This window comes from Maylandia zebra, linkage group LG1 (genome assembly GCF_041146795.1).
Source record: "Maylandia zebra isolate NMK-2024a linkage group LG1, Mzebra_GT3a, whole genome shotgun sequence".
NCBI lineage: Eukaryota > Metazoa > Chordata > Actinopteri > Cichliformes > Cichlidae > Maylandia > Maylandia zebra.
In genome coordinates, this window is record NC_135167.1 from 44,767,774 (window position 1) to 44,795,644 (window position 27,871).

Below are 27,871 nucleotides of genomic sequence, written 5' to 3' on the forward strand. Positions count from 1 at the left end.
TTGATGAACTCGTACAACAGATGAGACACCACCAAGTATCAGGCTCAGACAAGTGAGCAGAACATTTACGCATTTCTAGTTTTTAATTCAGTTACATTTTTTACATTTGTTTCTACAAGACGGGATTTTTCTTTGAAGTATTGTTTTGTCTGTGTGCCATAGATTTTTGTATTTTATCTTATTGTATTTTATTTATTTATATGTATTTTTCAGTTAATGGACTCAGGGAAAATTGCAGATAAGAGCCATGAGACAGAATACAACTGGTTTGATTATTTTTTTTCAATTTTCTCTTTTTACTATTGGAAAGCAGTAACTGGATCACAGAGCAGCACAATATTGCACTTTCAGTTTACAATGCATGCAACTTCATTTATGCATTCATCTTGATATTAAGGAGCATATTTTATTTTCTTTATGAATGACATTTACTTTTTTGCTGTTTGCCTGTTGAAAATGTTTTCTTTGGAAATAACTGACAGAGCCATCAGAAAATATTGGATTATTAATTTAATCGTTAAATAATATACAGTACACTGTGTTAGGTCTTGGTTCAATAGGTTATGTGCAATCATTTTAATGTTTTAATACACATTGAACCAGTCCGGCCCTCAGCTTGTAGCAAATTTGTTTTTTGGCCCTCTGATGTATGTGACTGTGACATCCCTGATATAGATGATGAGATATTCAACGTCTTTGCAATTTTAATTTGTAGATGCAGTTTTTATGTACTGGTGAACGTTAACCCATCTTTACTTCTGACACTGGCAACTGGTCAGTTACCACTTACTTGTCCACCTTATTGTTGCACCCCATCTCAATCTTTTTGAAAACTGTTGTTCTCGTGCTCCAGTTTAGCCCAGTGGGATGAGCAGCTGAACGTAGGCCCGGTTCTCCCCCCTCTCTCTCCCCGCTTTCCTGTCTCTCTCCAATAAAGGCCAAACCCCCCCCCAAAAAAAACCAAAAAACTGTTGAACTAATCAAATTCAGCTAATATTACTCTTAACATGCCACATTTTTTCAGTTTATTATGTTTATTATGTGTTTATTATGTTACTTTGTGAATAAAATATGGGTTCCTGGGACTTGCAAACGATTGGTTTCTTTCCAGTTTAATTGGGGTTGTAATATTAGCACAGCTGTCATACAGGGTCCATGGAAAATGGAAATGGAAGCATAATGTTGCCTGGAGTCAGCTTGTATGGAGCTGGCTACATTTTTGACTTGTTTTACACTAAAATATGTTGTATGTCAACTGGCACCATTAAAAGTATACAGTGTTAGCACTTTTGTAATGCATCCCAATACAGGTAGTAAAGACACTGAAGCCTTTTGTTGTGATTACTAAGTGAATTTATGGAAGTGTATTCAGAGACAACAGCATGTTGCGCTAAATCGGTCTTAAATCCTTCCAGATAAATCCTATACCACTTCCTCTGCCCACATACACTCAAATCCACCCATAACTCCCTTGCACCTCACACTTGGAAGCCCTGTGTACAACAACTAAATTACTACACAGATAAATAAATAAACAAACACCTTACCTCATACGACCAGACACACTGAACACCTGCAAATCTCCTGACACACCGGCCCACCTCCACATCTTCATGGGTAGTGTACATCTCCTGTAAACACTCTCTGATATGGGGTACCATCCTCTTAAGAACTTCACGGCTCATGATGACGCCTGGCCCACCCATACAGAAGTTCTCCCCAGGCTCCAGAGCCAGTTTCCCAAGCTCATCCCGGGCCCCCATTCCCGTTTGACCCAGAAAGATGGCCTCACTACTATTGAGGCTGCGCAGGAAGCTCTCGAGCTTCTCACTCTTGATGTAGACATCATCATCAGCCCTCATAAACCATTCATACTTATCCAGGTAATAGTCATGCATGTACTTAAGCATCATGAAGGACTTCTTTTGGGGAGGGTATGAGTCATCTACATTCTTCAGAGCCACTATCGGGATCGGTATGGAGGTGTCAGATCCTTCACTGGAGAAGAACTCCACACGACCTGGAATTGTCTGTGCCCATGTCCTGTAATCAACACAGACAAAAGGAGAGGACTGGTGTTATGATGATATGTCTAAGACAACCAAAAACAAGTGTGTATTCTGCAGAGGACACCACTAGGTACATTCATCTGGATATGGCTGAAACAGGTGGCACAGTCATAAATGTTCAGCATTTAGAAACCAGCGGCTATTTCAGAGGTAGAAAGCTCATATTTTAGTGATATTCCTAATTTGCATCATAACCTTCCAATAATATTCCTGCTAAACATCAAATATTGTGACAATAACAGTTTTAGTCATTTTGCCTCTGTATAGCACCACATCGGAGTTTAAATCAAACAAGTTATGGTTGAAGCGCACACTTCCGGCTTGAATTCAAGAGGTTTAACAACATGTAACTGTTTATCAATTACAGGCCTGTTTTGGAGCAGGTCCTGCTTCTTTGGGGGTATTCCTGTCCTCTGATTGTCTTCAGTAACAATTTAAAACAAAACAAAGCCAAAAAAACCATCTGCGTGTGTGCCAGAGAGAGAGGACGTGAACGCCTGTGTTTGTCATATAACGGACTTGAAAAGTGAAGGTGAGACTGCAGTAATCCCACCCCATGAGAGCCAGAGGCAGACAAGGAAATGCCCAGGAGGCCCCGGACCTCCACCGCACCCAAGAGAACCGAAAATCCGAGGATAACAACCACGCGTCCACCGACGCCCACCAACCAATTGTTTTTTTTAAAGGTGGCAGACATTTCTCCAAACTGTTGTGATCTAGAAATACATTTCTATATTGAGTAGTGCACAAACTGATTTTCTGAGCAGTGCATAGGGCAGTGAGGACTGTATGTCACCTAAGATGCACAGCTTGGCGGAGGTTGGGATACAGCAGCTAAACCATGTGGATCAGTCTTCACATATCCTCTGGACAGGTATACACGATCCCATATCATACATATAGTTCTTGTAGGATTTGCCTGTGCAGTAGGTTACAGCATAGGCATATTTTGAGTCTGTAAGACCCATTTTGAACATCCTTTGTCCTATAGATCTGAGAGAGTATATAGCCCTGCAGCTTGGAAGAGCCAGAGAGTAAACCACTGACCTTCAGGACTGGTAGACAAACTGTTCTACCTCCCAAAGTGACCACATACTACAGAATATTATACAAGTGTTCTATGTATGAAAAACTAAAATCTTAATTCTGAAAACAAAAGCGTTAACTGTTACAAAAGCAAACAAAGTAGAAAAACAGATCACATAACTGCAGCCGACATTAATACAAAATAAAATAAAAAACAATACTGTGCAATTTATTTTGTATAGATTCAAATTGTGTTGGATTATTGGGAAACAACTTTCTAATGTGAACAAAGGACAAAATAAACAAAACTGAAAAATACAGCGATTCTGTTATTTACCTACCACAAAAAAATAAAAATCAATACATTTACACACAGAAAAGATCCAATAGTGTCTCAATAAAGCGAACTGTGAGGTTCATCTCCAGATCAGAATTCTTTATTAATCCCTGAGAAAAGGATGTGGGTTACAGTTGCCCCAAGAGTGTAACAGTAACAGACTAAACTATTTAAATAACAGAATGTTCAATTCAAACTGCACCAATATATACAAATCGCTCAAATATAAATATCAAGAATATTGACAACGAATATTACAGCGGTGGAATATATATGATTAACATTCGACTCTAACCTGTAAACATCGTCGTGTGCAGAAAGGCTGCAACTACTGCAGTGTTTACAGTGTGTTAGATGGAGGAGATGTACAGGGAGCCACGGGCAGGAATGACTTCCTGTGTGGTTCAGTGGTGCTTTTTGGTGACCTCAGTCTCTCACTGAACGGGCTCCTGTGAGTAGCCACAAATCCGATACGGTAACAATGTTTGACTTTGCTGTTCAACTGTTTCTTTAACCTCTTTACAGCAGGGCACAGGCCGTCTGACAGAAAGGTTCATGGCTAAAGAGTTGGCAACCTGAATTCAATTACTTTAAAAACATGCTTAAAATCCAACATTTTCAACTGTGCTTACTGGTATAATGTCCTTTAGAATAAAATGGGCGGCTGCATTGGTGATATCACTGTGCCACTTTATTTTATCTCACAAGGCATGGACTGGGAAAAAGTATCTGTGCAAATAAAATTCGGTATTGTCTGTGGATTGCATTGTGCACGTATATTGTCAACTGCACACTGTGCAAGGGTGGCACTACTTAAGATGTTAACATTTTATGGTGCTACCTGCCTTTTTGGGAACACACTTTTGACACAGTTTGCAGAACTCTGCTTCTTTGTCCAAACGGCCAAAAACTCTCCACGTAACTAAAGTCCTCTTCAACAAGTTCCTTGTCTCTTTAGCCTTAATATTCGACTTTGCTCTGTGGCTACAGCAGGCACTACTAGATGGGAGGTTGGTGGTTCGATTCCTGGCTGCTCTAGTCTACATGCCAAATATCCTTAGGCAAGACACTAACCACAAATTGCATATTTGCTAACCACAAGTGTGGTGTTGCATATCTGGCCAGTGTACCAGATTGGTGATACAGCCATTTCTAAAGTTTCGATTAGGTTTATTTGGGTTTTTTAGTCTAATGACGTCCTCCTTGTGGGTGGCTGTAGCTGAGGAGGTACTAACTGTATTCACTAGAGGGTTGGTGGTTCAATCCCTGCATTATCCAGGGCACATGTTAAAATGTCCTTGGAGGTGCAGGTTTCCCGTTTAAACAGTACAGTTACGTAATGACTAAAACTTGCAGCATTGTTTGCCAGTAGTGCAAATGCTCGTCACTGAAAGAGTGGCCACTGGTACACTCACTGGTGGTGAGTACAGAGTACAGCACTTACGATCTCACTTAGATTATCTTTGAGTTAGTGATATCACAGACACTCAGATACTGGTGAATGATTGCTGAGAGTGATGGAATCAACCTCTCTCTGACACGAGGACCTGGAGATTTAATACATCATTAATGAAAGAACAAGATTTCCTTAAATAATTCAAAAACAAGTGGGTGACGTATTTAGATAGTAATGACCTACCAGCAATATCGCCATGTGTTCTATGGGAAGCAAGAAAAGCAGTAATGTGTGGCAAAACATTATCTTACTGCTCATATAAGAAGGAACCCCACCCCCGCTTGTATTAGAAATAGCACAAACAATTCAATCATTAGAATATACCTATGCTCACCACAAGAGCACACATATTTAACAACCTGAGAAAACTAGAATAAAATGAAATATTTAACGAGAGAACAAAATTTCTGATGCAAAGGCTGCGTTTGGAGGACTTTAAACATAGTAATAAATCTGGAAAAGTCCTTGCTAAAGAGCCTGTTAAAGCTATAAAAGGAAGAAAACTATTTACTCTATAAAGGATTCCACTGGGAACATTACTCATGATCGACAACAAATAAATGAATCTTTTAAAGACTTTATACAGATGAATCCCTCCAACGCTGACATTGCAAACTTTCTTAACAATACAAATCCACCAAAGTTAAATGACGAACAGATTGTGGTTCTGGATTCACCTCTTTCTACATCCAAATTCCATGAAGCCCTACGGCGTCTCCTAAACAATAGAGCCCCAGGACCAGATGAAGTAAATTAACAGTCCTGCCTCTGAATTGTAATTCTCGAAATGCCACAACTACTCCACTACAGTCAGGTAACACTAGAGCTCTAGGTATAAATTGGCTGGACCTAGAATAATAGTTTTGTGAAAAAGCCTTTCATCAGCTCCACGTAGGTCACAATGTATAAGGTCATTCATGTGGCTTTGCTGGCTGTAATGCAGCAGCACCGCTGTGGACGTGGGCACCCGACCTGGGGCTTCCTTCTTATACTGCTGGGATAGGTGTGCAGAAGCTGTATGGATCGGACGGACTTGTCACTGTTCGGGTGTCATAGGTCACAGCGATACGAGCAGGTACAAAAATGTGATGATGTCTGACTGCATGCCACTGATTGGCTGGTCGGTGGCATCATTCGATGAGTCACAAGAGCGTCTCATTTACAAAAATCAAAACCACCACTTCCCGTGTCACAGACCGGGCAGCGGGTATATTCTTGCCTCGATGCCCACCTTTGTTGTACCTTTCATGTCGCATATTAATTACGCCACCAACGCTAAGCTGCATTACCGTTACAGCGACCACGCACATGAGCTGGTACTTGATTGTAATGGAAAACCACTCAGAGTTGATCAGAGTAGGTCCTAATGGAAAAGGGGCTTAACACGCTCTCTCACACTACAAGAACATTGCTGATTTGTACATCTCTGCATTTTGGAATTTGTGTTCCAGATGCTGTAGGTTTGTTTTTTCTTACCAGAGTACTCCATCCTTTTATTTCATCTCCCCCTATCCCCCACCTTTCTTTTTTCCTCCCTGTCCTGCTCTTGTGATGATGACATCTGCCTTAGACATCATCATGACAAGACAAGAAAGCTCCTTACTACGTATGGATGGTTTCATCTCACGTCCAGCACCCTATAACTGTACTCTCCGCCGAAGATAGAAAGCTGAGGACAAGTGAGTGCCAAAAGCACTATTCAGGATAAAACAACATAGATCCATTAGTACTTCAGGAAAATGGCCATAACTGTTCATGTGCCGCTGCACGCCGCGTTTCACCGGTCAATAGAAAAAGTAGCCAATCCTATGGCTGGACCAAAGTTGGACTGAAAGGTGCACAGGAACAAGCCCTAAGCACAAGAGCGATAGAGTCTGGGGTCTACCACACCAGGCAAGACCCCAGGTGCAGCCTGTGCAAAGATGCACCTTAGACACTTCAGCACAGACAGGGCATACTGGAACACCATTACCAAATGGCTGGCATAGCATAAAGGAACATCTATGCCGAGTATGGTCTAGATGTCCCAAGGTCAAAATGGGATACACACCCTAGGTTGGTTGAGACTGACCAAGCTAAAATCCTGTGAGACTTCCAGGTATAGACGGACAAGCTGGTGGTAGGTGACCAATATGACATAGTAGTTGTGGATAAGCAGAGGAAGACGCCCATTGTGACGATATAGCTCTACCAGCAGCTTGAGAAATACCAAAGGCTGTGAGAGTTAGAGAAGATGTGGACATCTCAACTCTGGAAACAGTAAGGAACAGCCAATCAGAGGAAAGTTAGCTTTTGTCTGTATATGATATTATTTATTAAATAAGTTAGGAAACCATGTAAGTGCCTCTTTCTACAAACATACACACATACAGGGTGTCTATGTACCTACACATTATGCCTCAATATCACCACAACCACAGTCGAGTTCTGTGGGAATTACTGGCCAGTAAAGGACAATAAAGATTATTTCAAACTGTAAATCTAAACGTTTTAATGACACTGAAACTGATGGAATATGGTTCCTCTCCAAAAATAAACATAAAAGCAAAAGTAATCTTTAATGTAGAGTAACCTGAAAGGTAACACTGCTACACTTCTTTTAAATACTTACCCTTACAACATGTCAGACATTATCTTACACTGTATTGAGCTGCTTTTTGTTCACTGCAGTCACAGTTCCATCTTTTTTCTTCACCATTTATAAAAAACAAAACAAAAAAACAACATGTACCCATGTGCTCTCATCACTTCCAGATGAACTACAGTTTTTGGCACACATGCTGTCTACAGTACTGTGGTACTAAAGAAAGAAGAGTACTTTCCTCTTTTCTTTCCGCCTGGGTCATGGCCTGAACTTTCTGTTGAAACATTTTTTATTTTTACTTCCCCACTTGCTCATAAAAGATTATCTGGCTGTTGGGTTTTACTCAGTTTTCTCTTTCTTCTAAATTGTAGGGTCTATACCTTTTGATACGAAATGACTTGAGATTGTTGTGAACTGGGACTTTGTCAATTTAATTGGATTTAATTGAACTGGACTTACAACTTTAAAAAGGAATCACCGTCCTAAGCACAGCAGTAAATTAAGCAAAATATGGCTTGAAAAGCGAAAAAGCAAAAACTGGGTTTATGGTATTACCTTGTACATGTCCAGACTTGAATCCAATTGAAATTTGAAGTGGGCACTACATGCAAGTAAAGCTCTCAGAAAACTGGTCACACTTTTCAAGCCTATAACAGAGACTGATTTTTGATGTTTTTGTTAGAAATATATTTTTAAAAGTTTAAGGTTTTTCCTGTCTGTTTGCCATCAGGTATGTCTGCTTAAAAGGGTCAACTGTTTGCTAATATGTTAAAACAAAACGAAAAGAAGAAATTGTGATGAACTTCGTCGTGATCCAGTTTGATTATCTACAGCTGACGATCTCGTCTACCTCCTCAGCCACGACCAGTCGAAGTTAAAGCAGTTTTACTCTCCATACGAGCTGGTAGCGGACAGAACATTGCTATACGTGTCACATAATGTGGCATATTTGTGTGCTAACATATAAATATCATTATGTTTCACGTTATAATACGTATAGCCGGTTAACTGGAGAGGCTACTGTACAAGAGGCCCGTGCGTTTCCAAGTTTAGTTCTTTTATATTAAATTGATAGGTTCGGGCATTGTTCTGTAAGTGGCGTCACATACCTGTGTGCTGCCACGGCACGGTTGTTCAGGTACTTCTGGGCAGTCATGACGCCAACAAATAGGAAATTGTTCGATCTGGAAGCAGATTTCTCAGTCGGCGGTGAACCGTTAACTTCAGGCCACAAGACTCCCCCGTATTCTTTCCCGAGACCCCCGTTGAGCCCACACCCGGCAGAGTTGGCTTTTCTTTTCTGTCCAGCTTTCTTCAACTCACTCGCCTTGGGTAAAATCAGCCTGGAAGCCAGTGTGAACCCAACAACCAGTCCCAACAGAACACTAAACCAGGCTCTTCGACTTCGACCTGCCATTCCCCCAAACTTCATTAGCTCTGTCGGTAAAAGCGATAAGCAAGACTCGATCGTCTCGATACAAACACTGAAGACTGGGTCGATAGAGCTCGTTTTCCGCCAGAAAACCGGGCTCACGCGCAATCTCTCATGGTAGAAAAGCCCTTTTCTTCCAGATGCCTACGTAGCATCGCAACAGTCTTACTGAAGCCGTCACTTGAACAATTCTCTGTCGTTGGTCCTTCGGGCGATCAAGCCGTCCCCCGCTGTCGATCATGGACGAATTTCACAGCGATCGAAAAGCGCAGTAGCTTTTTATCACTTAGCGTTCAGTAGTGGTCCGACTCTCACCATTATCTAGACATGGCAAGAATGTCTGTCGAGAAGAATGATCGCGAAGGGTTTAACAGTGGTTTGACCCAACGGCAGCTCCGTAGAAATCTTCTAATCGCCTCCACCCCCGTGGGCCCGACGGTGCTGCCTTTAAGCTGCGTGTGAAACCATACTCACACGTCTAAATTCATCTGCTGTGTAAATGTAGCCAAAGCGTAGCTTCTTTCTGCCATAGTTAATAACACTTTACATTAAAGCAGTAGTAGTTATATAGTTAGTGACTATAAGTGTCACTAATGCACGAGCTATTGCGTGAAACTGTTCTAACAAAAGTCACATTGCTTGATTGTGTACACACATGCTGATAATGCTGAGTGTGACGTGTAAAAGCCTATTAACATAAAATCGTTTTTCCAAGACAAAAATTTGTATCAGTATGTCATTTTATTACGCCGTCATTTATTAAGATCTGTGGCCGATAAAAGAACGAGTCACAATAAAGTTTTGAAAGTCTAACGTCCTTAAATGCAGCATGCTTGTTCTCTGAACTCTAGCGCCCCCAAGTGCTTGTGGTGGCGTTCGTCACCACGTCGAAAACTGTGCCTTGTCTTCATTGTGGAAGATTTTACAGCATGTTTCTTTTTAGGCCACGTCAATAAGTGACAATAAAAAGCGCTTCTGGCGTGTATTAAATTGACGATCTCTGTGAACTGCAACGTTCTGCTCGGAAAACCTCATGAAAGTCGTCATGAAAGACTCCTGGCACTCTTTTTTTGACACACACCACCCTCTTAAGAAACAATGGTTTCCCTATTTATCAAAAATGTCAAACTGAACATTCTGAAAGTAAATGACAAAAATCCTTTGTTATTAACAGTTTAAAAAAATTAAGAAGATTTATTTTCAAGATTTTTCTTGTTTGTGTTTTCAATTGAGATAATAAAAAATACTGAGCACAAAATATCACCATGTTTACTTTTAATTCTCCAAAAGTACACCTCCCATATACATGTCATTTCAATTCAATTTTATTTCTATAGTGCAAGTCGCACTTTATATTATAAGGTAAAGACCCTGCAATAATAGGGAGAAAATAACAAAAATCAGACGCCCCCCAATGATCACATGTTTGCCAAAAGTGGTAAGGAAAAGCCTTATCGTCTGGGTTTTTCTTCCTGTTAAAAGGATGCAGTCGTAACAACCACCAGGCGCTACAACAAAACTGGCTCACATGAGGACCGCCCCTGAAGAGGAAGACCAAGAGTCACCTCTGCTGCTGAGGATAAATTCATCCAAGTCACCAGCCTCAGAAATCACAGTCTGTCGCAGGGCCAACACACAGGGACAGACAACCATTCACACTCACATTCACACCTAGTGACAATTTGGATTATCCAATTAACCTATCCCCACAAGCTGCATGTCTTTGGACGGTGGGAGGAAGCTGGAGTACCCGGAGGGAACCCACGCAAACACGGGGAGAACATGCAAACTCCACACAGAAAGACCCCGGCCTGATGGTGGAATTGAACTCAGGACCTTCTTGGTGTGCGGCAACAGTGCTAACCACCGTGCCACCGTGCTGCCCCCATTTATTTTAAAGAAAATACATCAAGAAACAGATTATATTAGATTTATATTTCAAATATGACAAGTGCTGATTTTATAGCAGCAAAATTATTATCTTTAAAGTTTAAGCATCTAATAAGGCGGAAAGCCTTGCACCGAGTGGATAGTCAAACAAACTGAATCATTATAAATACATTATTTTATATTTATTACTTTTCAAAAAAAAAATCTTATTACTTTATTGTTATAGCACTGGAGATAAATAACAAGGAAATGATTCCGGATCAGCACCATGATCGAAACCTGTTGCTGTAGTATGTAAAGTATTCTGGAGAAGGTATAATATGTCACTGTACATGCATGTGGGTGTGCGTGTTTTATGTGTATAGATATTTTAAAATGATCACGCATGATATAACACTGTCCAGACCGGCCCTGTAAGGACAGGAGGAGGAAACAGTGAATACATGAGCTACAGTGGATCTCTCACCAGCTGGATCACAAAGAGCACAGGTAACAATAACACACGTACCAGTTGTTGCATTGCAGGAGTGTTCAAGTAGAAAAACAACAATAAACACAACTACAATGTTTTGGTTCTATAACACTTTTCTATCATTACTTTATTATGGATTAATGGTGCAGAGTTGTTAAGTGTGGATAATAAAATAACAGATTAATGCAATAACAAATTGTGCTTTGTTCTCAGATGGACAGCAAACGGACAGTGGTAGATGAGATGAGGAGAGTGAAGGAGGAAGAGAGGCAAAGAGCGAGTCACAGGCAGAGCCTCGTTTATTTCCCACTTTTTTAAAAATCTGTTGCCTCGTGGATCCAAGCGCTGTCACAGATCTTTGCATTTAATTATTATCCCATAACACTTGTTTAATCAGCTACCAGCTCTCCTTTGGAGATTTTAACGTCTACAGTCTCAGCCCCCCAGCACCATCAGCAACAACCCATCAACAGCAACACTGAACCCCATGAGGTAAAACAGGGACTTCTTTTGCTTTGCATTGTCCCCTCCTGATGACGATCATATTCTTTGGTGTTGTTCTGAGCTCGTTGGTAACCTTAATAATTTAGAAACTGCACTTTGTGTTTACTTGTGTTATCTTTTTCCAATATTTAAATTTGTTTGATGATCTGTGTCTCTAACTTTTATTATGAAAGGTATGAAGAGGAAGTGACCTCTTTTGCGCGACACGGTCGCGTGCTCGAATGATTCATCTGGCTTCCGCCAACACGTCATCGTAAATAACCATCTACATTTTGTGTAGCAAGTTTTAAAGAAGCTCTTTGGAAAAGAAAGCAGTTACGAGCTAACAGAAGCCTGTACGCGACGCTGTCTGAGACGGTCAGCTCGTCTGAGTGTGGAATGGATGATGTAACGATCGAAGACGATGATTCCACTTTCCATGTGAAGAAGCCACCCTTAAAAAACCAAGACTTGAGTTCCCTGAGCCTGACTGGTAAGCGTGTACGTTTAATTAACCAGCTTAAATGATAAAGAATATAGGAATACAGTTACTAACGTTCGTAAGACGTATCTGTCTGTAGCTCATGTTAAGGTGGGATGAAGGCGACATGTTGAGCTGTACATAAACCCGCAAACATTTAGTATTTTATTCTTTTAAGATTGTATTTATTGAAAAAATGTTGTTTCCATCGTTTCGTTGTTAAAATGTCACAGCTACTTAGATTATTGTTTATTTCTGTTGTAACTGAATTGCTGTAGTTGAGGAGTTCGTGGCCCATTATGGCTGGTACCTGGTGTTTGGAGCTGTGATGTTCTACCTGCTCATTCTGCACTTGAACAAGAGGAGATCAAGCCAGCGCAGCCCAACGCCACAAGCCTCACAAGGTCAGCACAACTCACTTTATATTCGTGCAGCAACCACAGTATTACAAAGATAAGAATTATATCAGCACGAAGTGCAGCTTCTCGTATCCAATGTTATGCTGCAGCAGGACAGTGAGAGCTTGTTCAACGTTTTCAGCAACAAGTCAGGCTTGTTCCTCGTGGGTGTAGGACGCTCTGTGGCAATTAACAGCTGAGTGTGACGTAGCACCTCTACGTTTGAGTCTTCAGCCAGATAAAGTGATGAAAGGAACAAGTTGTTACCTCCAGCTGGATAATTTACTGGTTGATCTACATTCTTGTCCTCATGTATGGTCACAAACTCTGGGTCGTCATCAAAAGAACGAGATCTCGGATCCAAGCGGTGGAAATTTGTTTTCTTCCCACAAGGGAGGTATGGTGCTGACCACCTTTAACTGGTTCGTGCTCTGAGTTTGACGTCACACTGTGTGGCGCTTCAGTGATTTTTGTAACCCGGTGTGTTGCGCCACATCCATTGAACGCGAATTTTTTCCGAGTTTTTTGTGATTGTCCTGAATCTCTCTGTCTAAATAACCTTACCAGTGAAATTATAGGCAGATCCTTTGTTAGTGGACAACCTTACAAAATGAATTAGGCTTCAAATATTTTTTCCCTGACTGTAATGGTTTTACTGCCATTTTAATTAAATTCCACTACAGAAACTTGGGGATATACAAATGTATACATTTAGAGATGTAGAAAGACTTTTTAAACCACGAGGCTTTGTGGAAAACTCTTTGCAAAAAGCACTCCTCAAAGACTTCGCTTCCTATTTTGACTTCTTCTCTTCCTATAAGAGCGTGTATGTGGCGGTAATGCCTATCGTTCAGTAGAACCCTGCAGTGACTTCCTGTGCTGATGACATGATGTGGACTGGTTCTTATATAGTGCTTTCTACTCTAACTGAGCACTCAAAGTGCTTTATGCAGCCTGCCTGAGAGCAATTTGACGTTGGATCTTGCTCAAGGATATTTGACATGCAGAGTGGAACAGGCGAACCTGAACATCATAGCTGATTAAACTGTGGATTCTATTCTGTACCAGAAAATCCTGCAGAAAAACATCCAGCAATTAGTTTGTACCCTTGAGCACACTTGGGTTATTGGCAATGACCTGAAACGCGCTCACAAGACCACCTCTAAATGATTAATTTAGGAAACAAATGTGTTTTTGAAGTGGCCTGATCAAAGTCAGATTAAAATGTTTCAACATGACCTTAAACAGACTATTCATCCTCAAACTCTACAGTGTAGCTAATTTAAAAGAAAAAAGAAAAAAATCCCCCCCAGGCGATGTCAAATATGCATTGCTGTCACTGAAAACGATCCACTGGGGTTCTTGCTGGCAAGAGTTGCACAACCATTAATTAGGTTAGGGGGCAATTACATTGTCACACTGGCTCAGGTGTGTTAGAATGTCTTGTCCTTAATCAGTTAAATCATTTACAACAGTAATGGATCACAGGCCCATTCAAAGTTCTCCAGTCCGTTCTCTTTTTGATGTATCGAATCCCGTTTAGGTTGTGGGTATCGGTCACTGTTGTTATCCAGGCTTCAAGGGTTACAACAGCTTTTTCTTAGAGAGGAATAGAATAGAATGCACTTGTTGTCACTATACAGATGTACAATGAGATCCAGAGCATCTCCAACTCAGTGCAAACATGTGGGAGAAGAAGGGGGGATGAGGTGCACATTTTGTTTGCACACAGGTGGCTGTAGGGAAGGAGTTGATGCTGTGTTCTCTATGTAATTAAAGGGGATCTGGTGTTATATGCATTTTGTAAGTCTTTGAAAACAAATTTGGGACACATGACGTTTAAAAACCTTTTCCACATATTTCTGAATTTTTCTGTTCTCAGTTCTCTTTCCATGTTTGTTTGTCTCTGTCCTTGTAATGTACTATATGTACTATATGTACTATATGTACTATATGTACTATATGTACTATATGTACTATAGCTAGAACGTCACGCAATATTATTTGACTTGGAAGTCCTTAGACACAAGTCTGATTTTTCGGTTACTACATCTGTCTTTACGAAGTGTCTGATCTGTAGGTATATAGAAAAATCTGCCCTTGGTAACCTGTATTTCTCTTGAAGATATGTTATTAGATATGTTATTGCATCGTCCTGATTTAACTTTCGATTTCTGTTTGTTACATAAAGATCCAACACTGGTGGAAAGGAGAGAAGAGGCTATGGCAGCAGCCAGGATGAAGATGCAAGAAGAGCTTGATGCCAAAGCGTCCATCTTTAGAGAGAAACAGAAATTGGTAGAGTTTGTAAAAAAGAAAATCAAAGAAGGATGATTTTCTGTCAATATCAGATGTCAACACACTGTTTTTATTTAATTTGTGGACAGCAAGAAGAGGAGAAGAGGAGGCAGAAAATAGAGATGTGGGAGAGTATGCAGCAGGGAAAGAGTTATAAAGGAGCTCCAAAACTCTCTCAGGTAATTTTTCATCTGAAACATTTGTATTTGTGCTGCTCTGTGAAAGGGTGTGTCCTCAAGTACGGCTGTTATGATACTCGTTCATTTAACAAGTTATTTAGACAATTTCAGTAAAGCTTGTGAAGTTAAAGTATATTTACTCATGTAGCTGTTGACGTGGCCTCACATTGAAATAAAGAAGCGATCTGATTTCCCGCAGTTTCCACGCAGCCATACATCACAATGTAATTAGTTTGTTGAAGGGGTATAGCCAGGTGTCATCTCTGGCTTCTACTTCTTGTTCCAGATCGATTCCCTAGTATTTCACCTCGTAATGTAAGCTACACTTACAGTTTCCTCGAACTCATGATTTTAGAAGGTTTTTCCTGTTTAGCTACATGCACAACTGCAGGTGCAGGTGTATGTATAACTTGTACATATCGTTCTAGTGTAAATGTAAATGTGTCTGTTATTGTGTAAATACTAGGGGTGCAACGATATTCGTATCGATATTGAACCGTTCGATACAGTGCTTTCGGTTCGGTACGCATATGTATCGAACAATACAACATTTTTAATTTATTTTATCAACTTTTCTTCTGACGATGCTGTCTGTGTTGAGCGCTCAGTGGATCTGCGCTCGACTACTTCGCCAAGGCTGCACTGTCGAGCGCAGATCCACTGAGCGCAGCGCAAGCTAGCGGGACTGTCACTACCCGATCCGTACCGGAAACCCGATCGGTACCCCGCATGCGCAAATCTTACGTCACTTCCTCTCTTTGCCAACATTGCGACATTCAATATATTTGAATGATACGGTTAGCGCCCAGTTAGCTCCTAGCATTTCTCAACAGCTCTGCCTCCTTTTCGACTGCCCGGGACATTTAAACAATGGATAATCAGTATACAAAGAAATTCATGCTTTTCTCCTCAACAGAGAGCGTCCCCCGATTGAGCAACAGCGCCGTAAAATAAGAAGAATGGCGCCTAATTACAGAGTTAATAATACAGACTTTGTAACATGTCACGTGACAATTCAGCAGCCAGATGAAGTGTTTACTGACAACTGACAGTGACAGCAGACATCATCATCACTATTCCAACAATCCTCTCCACACAGACAAGCATAAACACACTCGATTATCACTAAATCAAATTTAACACATGTTTGTAATGACGCTAATTCAGTTTACAATAGGGTTAGACCGCTCGGTCAGCAGGTGGCAGTATCCTCGTACACTGGGGAGTAAACTGCCATTAAACGAACAGAAGAAGAAGAAAACCCCTGCACATGCGCGGTACAGATCGGGTAGACCCGATTTGTACGGTCCGACTTTGCACATGCGCAGTAAGGATCGAGGAGTCCTGATCTGTCACTATCTTTTTATTTATCGTTTTTGTCTACATTGTATTACAATGTTTCATTATTGGAAACATTTTAAGAGATGCTTGTTATTCTTAACATCTCAACAGATACTCTGACCCGTAACTATCGTTACGGTCCGGATCGGGTAGTGACAGGAACAGAAGTTAAGCTCCTTGCAACATGGCAACTGCCTCAACGCTAGCCGAAATTGAACCTCCCCCACCCTCATTCAGATCAGACACAGTACAATAATATTGAATGGGTTGCATTGTTGTATTTTGTCATGTTTCTCAGGTCTTTGTCTGAATTTCTACGAACATTATTGCTAAGGATTGTCTTATTGCATTGGAGTCACACTGGGTTAAATATGTACACTTGGGTTTTAAGGGGTATTTATTATTTTCTTCTTTTTTTTGGGTTGTATGGAAGCCCCAAACGCAATTTCATTGTTCTTGACAATGACAATAAATAAATAAATACTAAAAATACTAAAAATAAAATCTGGCGTTTGGAACTATTTTGGTTTTCATGTGAAAACCTGATATACTTTGAATCACCTTGTTGTTGAATTGTGCTATACAAATAAACTTGCCTTGCCTTGCCTTGCTATGTTTAATATGCTGCTGAGAATATAGCCCAGAAGAAGCGTATAGTATAGCTTTTATTTTGGAAAGAGCCATTTCTCTGTAATGGACTCTTTTCCAAAGATGAGGGATTTCTCCATCAGATTTATTTTTTTATTACTTTGTTGTTTCAGCAACATTAAATTTAAAAACTGTACTTTTGAGTTAAAATATATATTTATAATTTTAATAAATAACAAATTAAAAAGGCATGAACATTTTTTTGTATCGAAAAAATATCAAACCGTGACACCAAAGTATCGAACCGAACCGTGAATTTTGTGTATCGTTGCACCCCTAGTTAATACTTACGCTATTGTGTTCCTCACACACATGGAGAGATGCCAAACTGCCTTTTATTGTTCTTGTAACAGTGACAATAAAGATTTTATTCTAATATGTGTCACTGCAGACTACTGAGGAGACCAGCTCATCCCAGACGATGCTGAAACCAAAGAAGGACAAGAGGCCTTTTCGCAATGCAGGTACGTAGTAGATGAGGTAGGGTTTGTTTATATGACTGACATATGTGCTGAGGAGGCAACACAGTTACAACCCCCCCATATGCAAATGAAGCACGGCAGCTGAACAACAGGCACTAAAATAAGAAAAACAAAAATCCCTCATTTGAACTAGAGATGGACCGATCCGATATTACGTATCGGTATCGGTCCGATACTGACCTAAATTACTGGATCGGATATCGGAGAGAAATAAAAAATGTAATCGATCCATTAAATATCACGAAAGCACCTCACAAAACTTGCAACACGCCGTAACTCAGCTGATAACCTTTGCACGTCAGAGCAGTGTGCTCACGTGATAGAGCGGCTGTGGCGTGCAAGACCTGTTGGCGGTCTGGTTTAGCATTTGTAGCCTCGCTACCAACCCGGCATTTCATCTCCGAGAAAGGTTTCCCAGAGAGAAGTAAAGCAAGTGTGTAAGTTCATCTCTGAATGTTTGTAAAGCATTCCCACGTTAAGCTTAACAAGCGATATATGGAGCGACTGCCTCTTCTTGCTGCTACTTCAATCATGAAACTGATCAGTGATCAGCTGATCGTCTCTCTGGTTTGTTTTTGGCCCACTTTGCACCAGAAAGAGGAAACCAGCGGCTGAACAACAGCAGCACGTTTAAGCTTGATAAGCTGTTGTTAGAAAGTAATATTAAATAAATTCTACACCAAGATCTTTTTCTACAGCTGACATAACTGTGCAGGGGCGAATCTAGCAAAGTTTAGCCAGGGGGGCCGATAGGGCATGAACAGGGAAAAGGGGGCACAAAGACATACTTTTCTTTCTTATTCTCATTTAAAATGTCGAGCTTTTAATAAATAATTATCTGAATCTTACACCCAAAGTTTTTACCTGATGTAAAATATATAGAAGTCAATTACTGTATATAGTAACTGTTAAGTCTAATACACTCTAGTAAGCCATAGTACTTTTGGGAAGATATAATCAGTGCAGTCTGCAGTTCTGTAGAAGAAAGATGTTATATCTATTTAATTATTGTAGAAAAATAATTTATTTCTGTGCATTTTTTTTTTTTTTACACATGCATTAAAGTAAAGTTGATTACATCGATTAAGCATCATGAGGTGAGGGGTGGTTCCCTATTTTTTTTTTTTTTTTTTTTTTTTTTTTTTTGCTGGGAGTTTGCAACCCTATTAGTTAGGTTGTTTAATATTCCTGCTAACTACTCTTTAAAACACCAGAATAGGGAGGATGGTGCAGGTTTAAGTTTATTAGATTGATGAGTGTTGCTAACTATGAAACATTTTGGGTGCAGTGTATTTTTTGAATACAGGTATAGCAGAATAGCTTTAGTGTTTGTTTGTTTTTTAAAACTTGACTATGAACTTATACACAATGCAGCAAGATATTAAAAATTACACTATATCTGATTCATATCGGTATCGGCAGATATCCAAATTTAGGATATCGGCATCGGACATAAAAAAGTGGTATTGTGCCATCTCTAATTTGAACGTCGGGAAGTTCGGGAGAATACAAAGAAAAGGACTGGTTTTATAACAGTGTTCTGTAAATACTTCCTGTCAATGATTCATGGAATATGGTCTACATGTGGAGTCGGTGGCCTTCTATGGGTGTTGGAGAGCTGTTCGAACGATCACCAGATGTGTGACAAAAGAATCTGCTGTGATGGTAATGACACTCTGCGCTCTCTTAACGGTCTCCTACTGCAGCTATTTATCAGAGGGGTGCAGAAGGGTTAAAAAAAATTCAAGTGGTTTACAGCAGGCACTTCACTGAATTTAAATCCATGTATGTAATCCACACATTATTAGTAAAACTACTGTTAAGATGTACCAAATTTCCCCTTGTTTTTTAGGATTATTCTATTCTATTCTATTCTATTCTATTCTTCTACGTAATACATTTAACAAGTTGTGTTATTAAAGTGTTTATTTATTCATCGTCAGGATTCAGACGATTCTTTCCCATAAATGTTTGCTTGGTTATTCCCTACATTCAGGTTAAGGGGGTGTGATCATAATGAAGCTTTGATTGCACAATAAGATAAGATAACTCTTTATTATCATTGCACATTCATGCTTAGTACAGTAGTATAACGAAATGGGACAATTGTCCCACGTCAACAAAACAGAGCACAGTAAACTTTAGATTGGATAAAAAGTGCAAATAGGTATGGCCTAATATATTAAAGAATGAATGTTTATTGCACATTATTTCCTACCAGAAAAGCCCAGGGAGGTAGCTAATCAGGTCAGCTGTTAGCATTGGTTAGGGCTATTGCCTTGTTGTAAAGGCTGTCCTTGAGTCTGTGACCTCAGCAGCCTGAATCCAGACAGCAGCAACTTAAACACCCGGTGTCCTGGGTGTGTGCAGTCCTGTAGGATGTTGCAAGCGCAGCAAGCGCTGCATAGGTCCTTTAGGGAGGGCAGAGGCTGTCCAGTGATTTTTTTGGGCCATATTAATGACCATCTCAAGTGCCTTTTTGTGTGCCATGGTGCAGCTGGAGATACAGTACAGTATGTCAGCACACTTTCAATGGCACAACAGTAGAAGACGATGAGCAGCTCCCTCTTCAGGTCCATTTTTGGAGGATTCTCAGAAATTGGAGACGCTGTTGGGCCTTCTTTAAAACCTCTCAGGTATTTGAGCTCAATTGGAGGTCGGTGTCTATGTGCACACCCAGGAACTTGAAACTGGACACGCTTTCCAAACACTTCCTGTTGATGCTGATGGGCTGTAGCACTGACTTCGTCCTTCTGAAGTCCAATACCAGGTTGTTGTCTGCGCACCAATCCAATAGCATCTGAGCCTCAGCTCTGTACGCTGTTTCGTCTCCCTCAGAGATGAGCCCCACAGCGGTGGTGTCATCTGTGAACTTAATGACTGCATTGTCTTGGTTGGGTACTGACAGAGTCATGTGTGTACGGAGTGTTCAGGAGGGGACTTAGTAAACAGCCTTGTGGAGAGCCGGTGTAAAGGCTGATGAAAGCTGAGGTCCCACTCTAACTCTCTGTACACAGGCCAAGAGAAGTTTCTGATAAAAGGAAGTCCAATATGCAGCAGTTTTACTGTCCGTCTGTATCAGTTAACGTAGAACTAAAGTCAACAAAGAGCAGCTTGTTCTTCATATGCAGATGATGTTGTTTTGTTCTTGTCAAACCCTGAGCGATCTGTTCCTGTACTCTTAGATGTGGTGAGGTCGTTTGGGGAAATCTCAGGTTATACAATTAATTGGCAGAAGAGTGAGTTTGTGGCTTTAACTTGGATGTTGATCTTAAGATAAGATAAGATAGAACTTTATTAATCCCTCGGGTGGGTTCCTCTGGGAAATTCGACTTCCAAAAAGCACAGCAACGACCGAAGTTACAGTTACAGAATTGTTATATATATATATATATATATATATATATATATATATAATACACACACACACACACACACACACACACACACACACACACACACACATAAATACAGAGACAAATATAAATAAAATATACAAAGGGGATAAATAGAATAAATAGGAATAAAAAATAAAAATACAAGTGAATTGCACATTTCAAGTATTGAGTCTATTGCACTGTTGACTATTTACAAAAGGTATTGTACAGTGAGGTGAAGAGGCACTACAGCTTAGTTGTTCCCCCCCTCCTTTGTCCCCCTGTCTCCCCTCCCTCTCCCCTCCAGAGAGGAGTTAAACAGTCTGATGGCGTGTGGGACAAAGGAGTTTTTAAGTCTGTTAGTTCTTGTCTTGGGGAGAAGCAACCTGTCACTGAACAGACTCTTCTGGTTGTTTAAGGCCGTGTGCAGAGGATGCCCAGCATTGTTCATAATGTCCATCAGTTTCTTTAATGTCCTTTTCTCTGCCACTGTCACCAGAGTGTCCAGCTTCATGCCGACCACAGAGCTAGCCCTCCTGATCAGTTTCTCCAGCCTGGATGAGTCCTTCTTTGCTGTGCTGCTCCCCCAGCACACCACAGCATAGAAAAGTACTCCAGCAACCACCGACTGGTAAAACATCCTCAGGAGCTTCCTGCAGATGTTAAAAGACCTCAGCCTCCTGAGGAAGTACAGTCGGCTTTGGGCTTTTTTATACAGGTGCTCTGTGTTGCATGACCAGTCCAGTTTATTGTCCACCCACAGCCCGAGGTACTTGTACTTGTTGACCACCTCCACCTCCTCCCCCTCTATCTGAACCGGCAGTGGACCTTCTCTGGACCTCCCGAAGTCCACAACCAGTTCCTTAGTCTTTGAGGTGTTGAGTTGCAGGTGGTTTGTGTGACTCCATGCGACAAAGTTCCTCACCAGACTTCTGTACTCCTCTTCCTGATCATCCCAGATACACCCCATGATGGCTGTGTCGTCTGCAAACTTCTGAATGTGGCATAATTCAGAGTTGTAGCAGAAGTCAGAGGTGTACAGGGTGAAGAGAAGAGGGGACAGCACAGTTCCCTGTGGTGCTCCTGTGCTGCTGACCACAGTGTCAGACGTGATGTCCTTCAGCCTGACGTACTGTGGTCTGTCGGTGAGGTAGTCGGAGATCCAAGCCACCAGGCAGGGGTCCACCTCCATCCTGTTCAGTTTTTCCTGAAGCATACAGGGCCGGATGGTATTAAAGGCACTGGAAAAGTCAAGAAACAGGATCCTGACCGTGCCTTTTCCCCCATCCAGGTGTGAGTGGGCTCTGTGTAGGAGGTACAGGATGGCATCCTCCACTCCGACACCCGCCTTGTATGCAAACTGTAGTGGGTCCTGGGCATGTTGTACCTGTGGTCGGAGGAAGTTGAGGAAGAGCCGCTCTAGACTCTTCATAAGATGTGACGTCAGTGCCACCGGTCGGAAGTCATTCAGCTCATTGGGCCGGTTCTTTTTGGGGACCGGGACGATGCAGGATGTCTTCCATAGGGCGGGCACTCTCCCCAGTCGCAGACTGAGGTTGAAGACTCGTTGTAGCGGCTCCCCAAGTTCAGCAGCACACGCCTTTAGCATCCTAGGACACACCTTGTCTGGGCCTGCTGCCTTTCTGGGGCGAAGCTTCCTCAGTTGCCTCCTGACCTGATCCACTGTGACACTGGGAGATGTTTGGGAGGAGGGGAGGGGGGGAGATGTCTTGCTGCTGAGAGAGGGATTGGAGGAGGGGGGTGTCATGGTGTCAGGAAGGGGGGGAAGCGAGGGAGGTAGGAGAGTGGGGATTGGACTCTGTAGTGAGGGTGAGGGTGGGGGGGTTGTGGGCTGGTCAAACCTGTTGAAGAAGTTGTTGAGTTCGTTTGCCTTCTCCACAGTCCCCCCCACTGTGCTTTTCTTGGTGTTGTGGCCTGTGATGGTTTTCACACCATTCCAGACCTCCCTCATATTGTTCCTCTCCAACTTCTGCTCCACCTTCCTCCTGTAGGTGTCCTTTGCTTCCCTCAGGCAGCGTTTCACCTCCCGCTGTGCTGCCTTCATCTCCTCCTTCACTTTGCTCCTGAAAGCCTTCTTCTTCATGTTGAGGACAGCTTTGACTTCCTGTGTTACCCACGGTTTGTTATTAGGATAACACCGTACCGTCTTAGCAGGGGCGACCGTGTCCACACAAAAGTTGAGGTAGTCTGTAAGACAGTGTGTCGCCCCCTCTATGTCCTCACCATGTGGGCTCAGGAGCACATCCCAGTCTGTGGTGTCTTTTGAAAATTTTGCCTTTTAAAATTACAGACAGATTGAAATACTTGGTGTTATTTTGCCTAAGGATCCTAAATTGATCTTTAAGTTGAATTATCTTGAACAAGTTGAAAAATTGAAAAAGGACATTGAGAAATGGAGGGCTCTCCCTATTCCCATGGTAGGTCGCATTAATGTAATCAAAATGGTTTCCCTTCCTAAATTTCTATATTTATTTTTAAACTCACCTATCTTTTTGAATAAGCAACTTTTTAAAGTGGTCGACTCAGTAGTATTACCATGTGTTTGGGGCTTTAAAGCTCACAGGATACCAAAAGTTCATCTATGTAAGTCTAAACTTACGGGTGGATTTGCTCTGCCACTGTTTCAGTTTTATTATTGGGCTGCAAACGCCAGAACTCCTGCTCACTGGCAGGAAGGGTACAGAAAGGTCATGTCTGCCGAGACCCCACCCCGGGTGGTCACAGAGAGTGGTGGGGTGGAGAATCGTTCCCTCCCTGCTCTTCTTTTTTCGTCCTCTAATCCGCGAACCAAGGTCAATAATTTTATAGTTTCGAACTGCGTTAAAATCTTCCGTCAGATCAAAAAAGGTTGTGCTCTACCGGACACTTCGATCCATACTCCAGCATATTGTAATCATGCATTTCCACCCTCATGTTTAGACGCCTTATTTGAGGTCTGGACACAGAAAGGTATTATTACTCTCAAAGATTTATATATTGACAGGCAGTTTGCATCATTTACTCAGTTGCAGAACAAGTTCTCTCTCCCTGCGTCACATTTTTTTCATTATTTACAGATAAGAAACTATGTTCGTCAGAGTATCCTAAATTTTCCATCTCTTCTGGGAGAGGGGTCAATTTTTGCTCTCCTTCTGAGCTCCCCGGATTCTAAAAAGTTGGTTTCTGGTTTTGTGAAAGCTTTTTCTGAGTATTTAAATTTTAAATCTGACTTTTTGAAGATGGCATGGGAGGAGGAGCTTGGTTTGCAAATAGGAGATGAGGTGTGGGAGAGGAGTCTGTGTAGGATCCATTGTTGCTCTATAAATGCAGGCATCGGTTGATTCAATTCAAAGTGCTTCACAGACGTCATTATTCAAAAACTAAACTGCACAGGATTTTTCCTTCTATCAGTCCGATATGTGATCGTTGTAAACTTGGAGAAGGCTCTCTCACTCGTTTATTTTGGACTTGTCCCAAATTGCATAACTATTGGTTGGACATTTTTAAATGTTTTTCTGGTATCTATAATCGCACATTAGAGCCGGACCCAATAACTGCATTGTTTGGATCTTCCTCTTCCCTTTTACACCTCAGCTCTGCTGCACAAACTACAGTTTTGTTCAGAATGGTAATTGCTAAGAAAACTATCTTGACTCTGTGGAAGCCGTATATTGTACCTCAATTCAAAATGTGGCTGACAGAACTGACTGCTCTACTGCCCATGGAGAGGATTAGTAGTAATTTCTTTGATGTGTGGCAGCCATTTTTAGACCATGTATTAAAACAAAGTCCTGTTTGATCGATCACCAATAACTCAGCCTACCACCTTAGCGTTTTATTTCTGTTTATTGCCAGTGTTGAAGTAGTATTTTTGTCGTTGCAGTGTAATCTTTTGCCTTATTTGTGTGTTTTTGCCCTTGCTGCTGTGTTGTCTGTTGCTTTTTTGTCTTTTTTTTCCCTTATATCAAAAAATCTCAATAAACATACTTAAAAAAAAAACAAAAACAAAGTGCAGCCTGGTGTAACGCCCTTTGTTGTTCTAGCTGGGAGATTGTGGTGTGGATCGTAGTAACAGTGGTGCCTTCAGTTGATCTGTTTGCTGTATGCGATCTGGAGTGGGTAGAGTGTTGGGTGGCAGCCAGGACATCATGTGGCGTCGGACCAGTTTCTCAAAACACTTCAATCCCAAGAAATGATTGTGTAGAAAATACTATTCCTGACCTGATAGACTCAACCTTGTTTACAAAGAAAGGAATTGATTACATACGTCAGCAAAGGCTTTCAGGGTGGTCGACTGTGGTACATTTAGAAAAGAACTCATAGTCTTAAAAATATATGCGTATATGCGACACCACAGGGGGATCTTGTGGGTGCTGCAAGATAAGTCTAATATGGCATAATGTGTTACCAGTGGTGTTCTTGGTGACTTCGGTCCCAACTGCTTTTAGATCATTAACAAGCTCCTCTTGTGCAGTTCAGGGCTGATCCACCTCCTTTTTCATGATCGTCCTCACACCATGAGCAAGGGTGCATGTAGCTCCAGACCTTGGGTTATTGATGTTTCTTCTGTTTCTGAATAATCACAGTTGTCACCAAGCTTCTTGTCGATGGACTTATATAAAAACATTCCACTGTTTAGTGATGTACTCAATAAATACAGGACTGTTTGTTAAATATGCAGTCATCCTCCGCTGGTGTGAATAAGGGTCAAAATCAGGCAGGTAAATAGTTATGCTTACTAATGAATGATCAGATAGACCTCCTTAGCCCTCATTCACTTCTGACTTTTCAGGAGATTTGTTGGATACAGATTTTGCAGCTCTTGTGGGAGGCGTCTTTTTCGAGGTTGTACAGAAAGTAGGAATCATTAAACATGAACATGTACCAGTGGGAGCTGAGGAAAGACCGTCCGCTCAGTCTGACTGTATCATGTGACGTTGTGGAAACTTTTTCAATGATGACAATATACACATTGAGTTTGAGCGGGGGAACCTGCAGTCAGCTGAGACTGAAGAAGGCAGTTGGATGATGACGAAACGTTTCTCCCAGTGATAACGTTATATCCAGAGGAACCGAGTCAACTTGGAATTTCCTTAACTGCATCAAGTCTGTGAAGGTTCTCAGTCATCCAGGTCATCGTAGTTAACTGCATCGAGACATTTCTCGTTGATATTCTCTCTATATCATTAAGAAATTAAATGAATGGAATTACCATCAAAAATTAGACTCTTTTTTTCTTTTTTTTTTCCTTTGGAGGTGAGCACACTTGAAAAGAAGTTTGAAAGTGAACAAATGATCAAATAGTTTTTCCCTACTGGAATATTGGCTTTAAGAACAGATCAGCTGAAACACTGATTTGAAGTTTATTACAAAGCAAAAACTCAAAAAACCTCAACTCTCTGCGTTTTAGAACAAAAAGCTTAATTTTGTTTTAATGTGTTAAATGTTTCTTTTGTCTGCTTCCTTTCTTCTTTGCATGTTTTACAGATTACAATCCCCTCACTGGACAGGGAGGAGGTTCTTGTTCCTGGAGACCTGGCAGGAGAGGACCCTCATCTGGTGGATGAGGTTAAAAAAGGTTGGAGGCGCTGGACTGCTGGACCTTTGACCTCTGACATCCTGATGTACACACTGGCTGTGGAAATTAAGCTGATAATGTCACCTATCCCATGCTTTATTAGAGTTGAGAATACTTCATAGTTGTTGATCAGTTGGCATAATTGATGACATGTACCTGCACCATGTTTTATTTCTCTTCGGTGTTCACTTTCAACCCATTGTATGCTTTTAGTAGATAACTGAACTGAAAATTATTTGCTTGTCATGAAGCCATTCCTATAAACGGTTATAACCAGTAGGGTTGGCTGATGATTTTCACACAACCAGTGTATGTGTGTGTGTGCGTGTGTGGGGGGGGTCTCCTTATATATTTTATTTTGTTTATACCTAAGTGTGCCACTATAGCTGAATAGTTTATATTACTCCAGGACTCTAGCTGGTGGATAAAACAGAATGAAATTGAACTTTCGGATTATATAGTTGAAAAAATTGATATATAAAAATGGAAGGAGGTTCTGTACATTGTTGTGCTCATTTGCATTATACAATAAAGAATACAGTCTGCAGGATTTTAAATGTGTTGTCTTATTAACAGTTACTGTATTATTTACATTGTGTGTAATGTGGAAACCAGTACATTGTGCTTCTCAGACACTCCACAGCATATCTTTGAAGAACTGAATGTTGTTGTTACTGAAGCAGCAGTAACACCACAGTGTTCTTAAAGACAAATGGCTGTGTGGAGTCTAAACACTGTAGTGTGAAAAGTAAAACAGCCATTTAGGAAATGACCTTGAGCTTTTTCATTTCACACAGACAAAAGTTCATCAATGTTCGGGGTCGGGCTCTGAGCTGAGGAAGTCCTCAGGATTGAGTCAAGGTGTTTATCAGTAAGACGGCTCCGGTGTGATGTTTTTAGCTTCATCAAAGAGAACAACTGTTCACACAGGTGTGTGCTGCCAAACATGGAGAGCGTCTGAGCAGCTTGGATGCGCAGCTGCGGCATTGTGTCGGGGATGAAACGTGCAAACTCGGCGGCACCCGCTCTCTCATATTTTCCCCTCAGTGTGTCATTGCACTGGAGCTCAATCGACTCCATCTGGAGGTTCGGTGGTGCGCTTTCCACATCAACTCCAAAAGGATTGGCAAGTAGTTCAAACCTGCTTCTTTGAGCTTCAAAGTCAGCAGATCGGCGTCGGAACTCGGCGGCAAGTATGTTGAGCGGTAGAGCGCTTCTCTTTCGTGGTCTGGCAGCTGGGGAAGTGGCTCAAGGTTTCTTTCTGCGTCTCCCACAGACTCAGCTTGGTTTGAAACGCCGTCACCGTACTGCACATATCAGAGATGACACGCCCCCGTCCC

General features: G+C 41.3%; 2 protein-coding genes across 2 annotated transcripts in view; one reads left to right on the top strand and one right to left on the bottom strand.

The window, feature by feature from the left end:
• chsy1 (chondroitin sulfate synthase 1) overlaps positions 1-9,322 on the bottom strand; it is a 30,013-nt gene extending 20,691 nt beyond the window's left edge. The window contains exons 1-2 of the mRNA XM_004568699.4: positions 8,582-9,322; positions 1,548-2,043 (exon numbers count right to left, since the gene is read on the bottom strand). Coding sequence (XP_004568756.1) covers positions 1,548-2,043; positions 8,582-8,904 — 819 coding nt within the window. The 5' untranslated portion in view covers positions 8,905-9,322. The remainder of the gene's footprint in view (positions 1-1,547; positions 2,044-8,581) is intronic.
• Positions 9,323-11,959: 2,637 nt separating this feature from the next.
• Positions 11,960-27,088, top strand: selenos (selenoprotein S). The gene is made up of 6 exons (XM_014411405.3): positions 11,960-12,242; positions 12,509-12,634; positions 14,820-14,926; positions 15,016-15,105; positions 17,486-17,558; positions 26,441-27,088. The coding sequence occupies exons 1-6, from the start codon at positions 12,149-12,151 to the stop codon at positions 26,518-26,520; spliced, it is 570 nt and encodes a 189-aa protein (XP_014266891.1). The 5' UTR covers positions 11,960-12,148; the 3' UTR covers positions 26,521-27,088.
• Positions 27,089-27,871: the final 783 nt, after the last annotated feature.

Coding starts and splice junctions, on each gene's coding strand:
- selenos (XM_014411405.3), top strand. CDS start 12,149: ATGGATGATGTAACGATCGAAGACGATGATTCCACTTTCCATGTGAAG. Junction 12,635..14,819: donor AACGCCACAAGCCTCACAAG/GTCAGCACAACT, acceptor TGTTACATAAAG/ATCCAACACTGGTGGAAAGG. Junction 15,106..17,485: donor GAGCTCCAAAACTCTCTCAG/GTAATTTTTCAT, acceptor GTGTCACTGCAG/ACTACTGAGGAGACCAGCTC.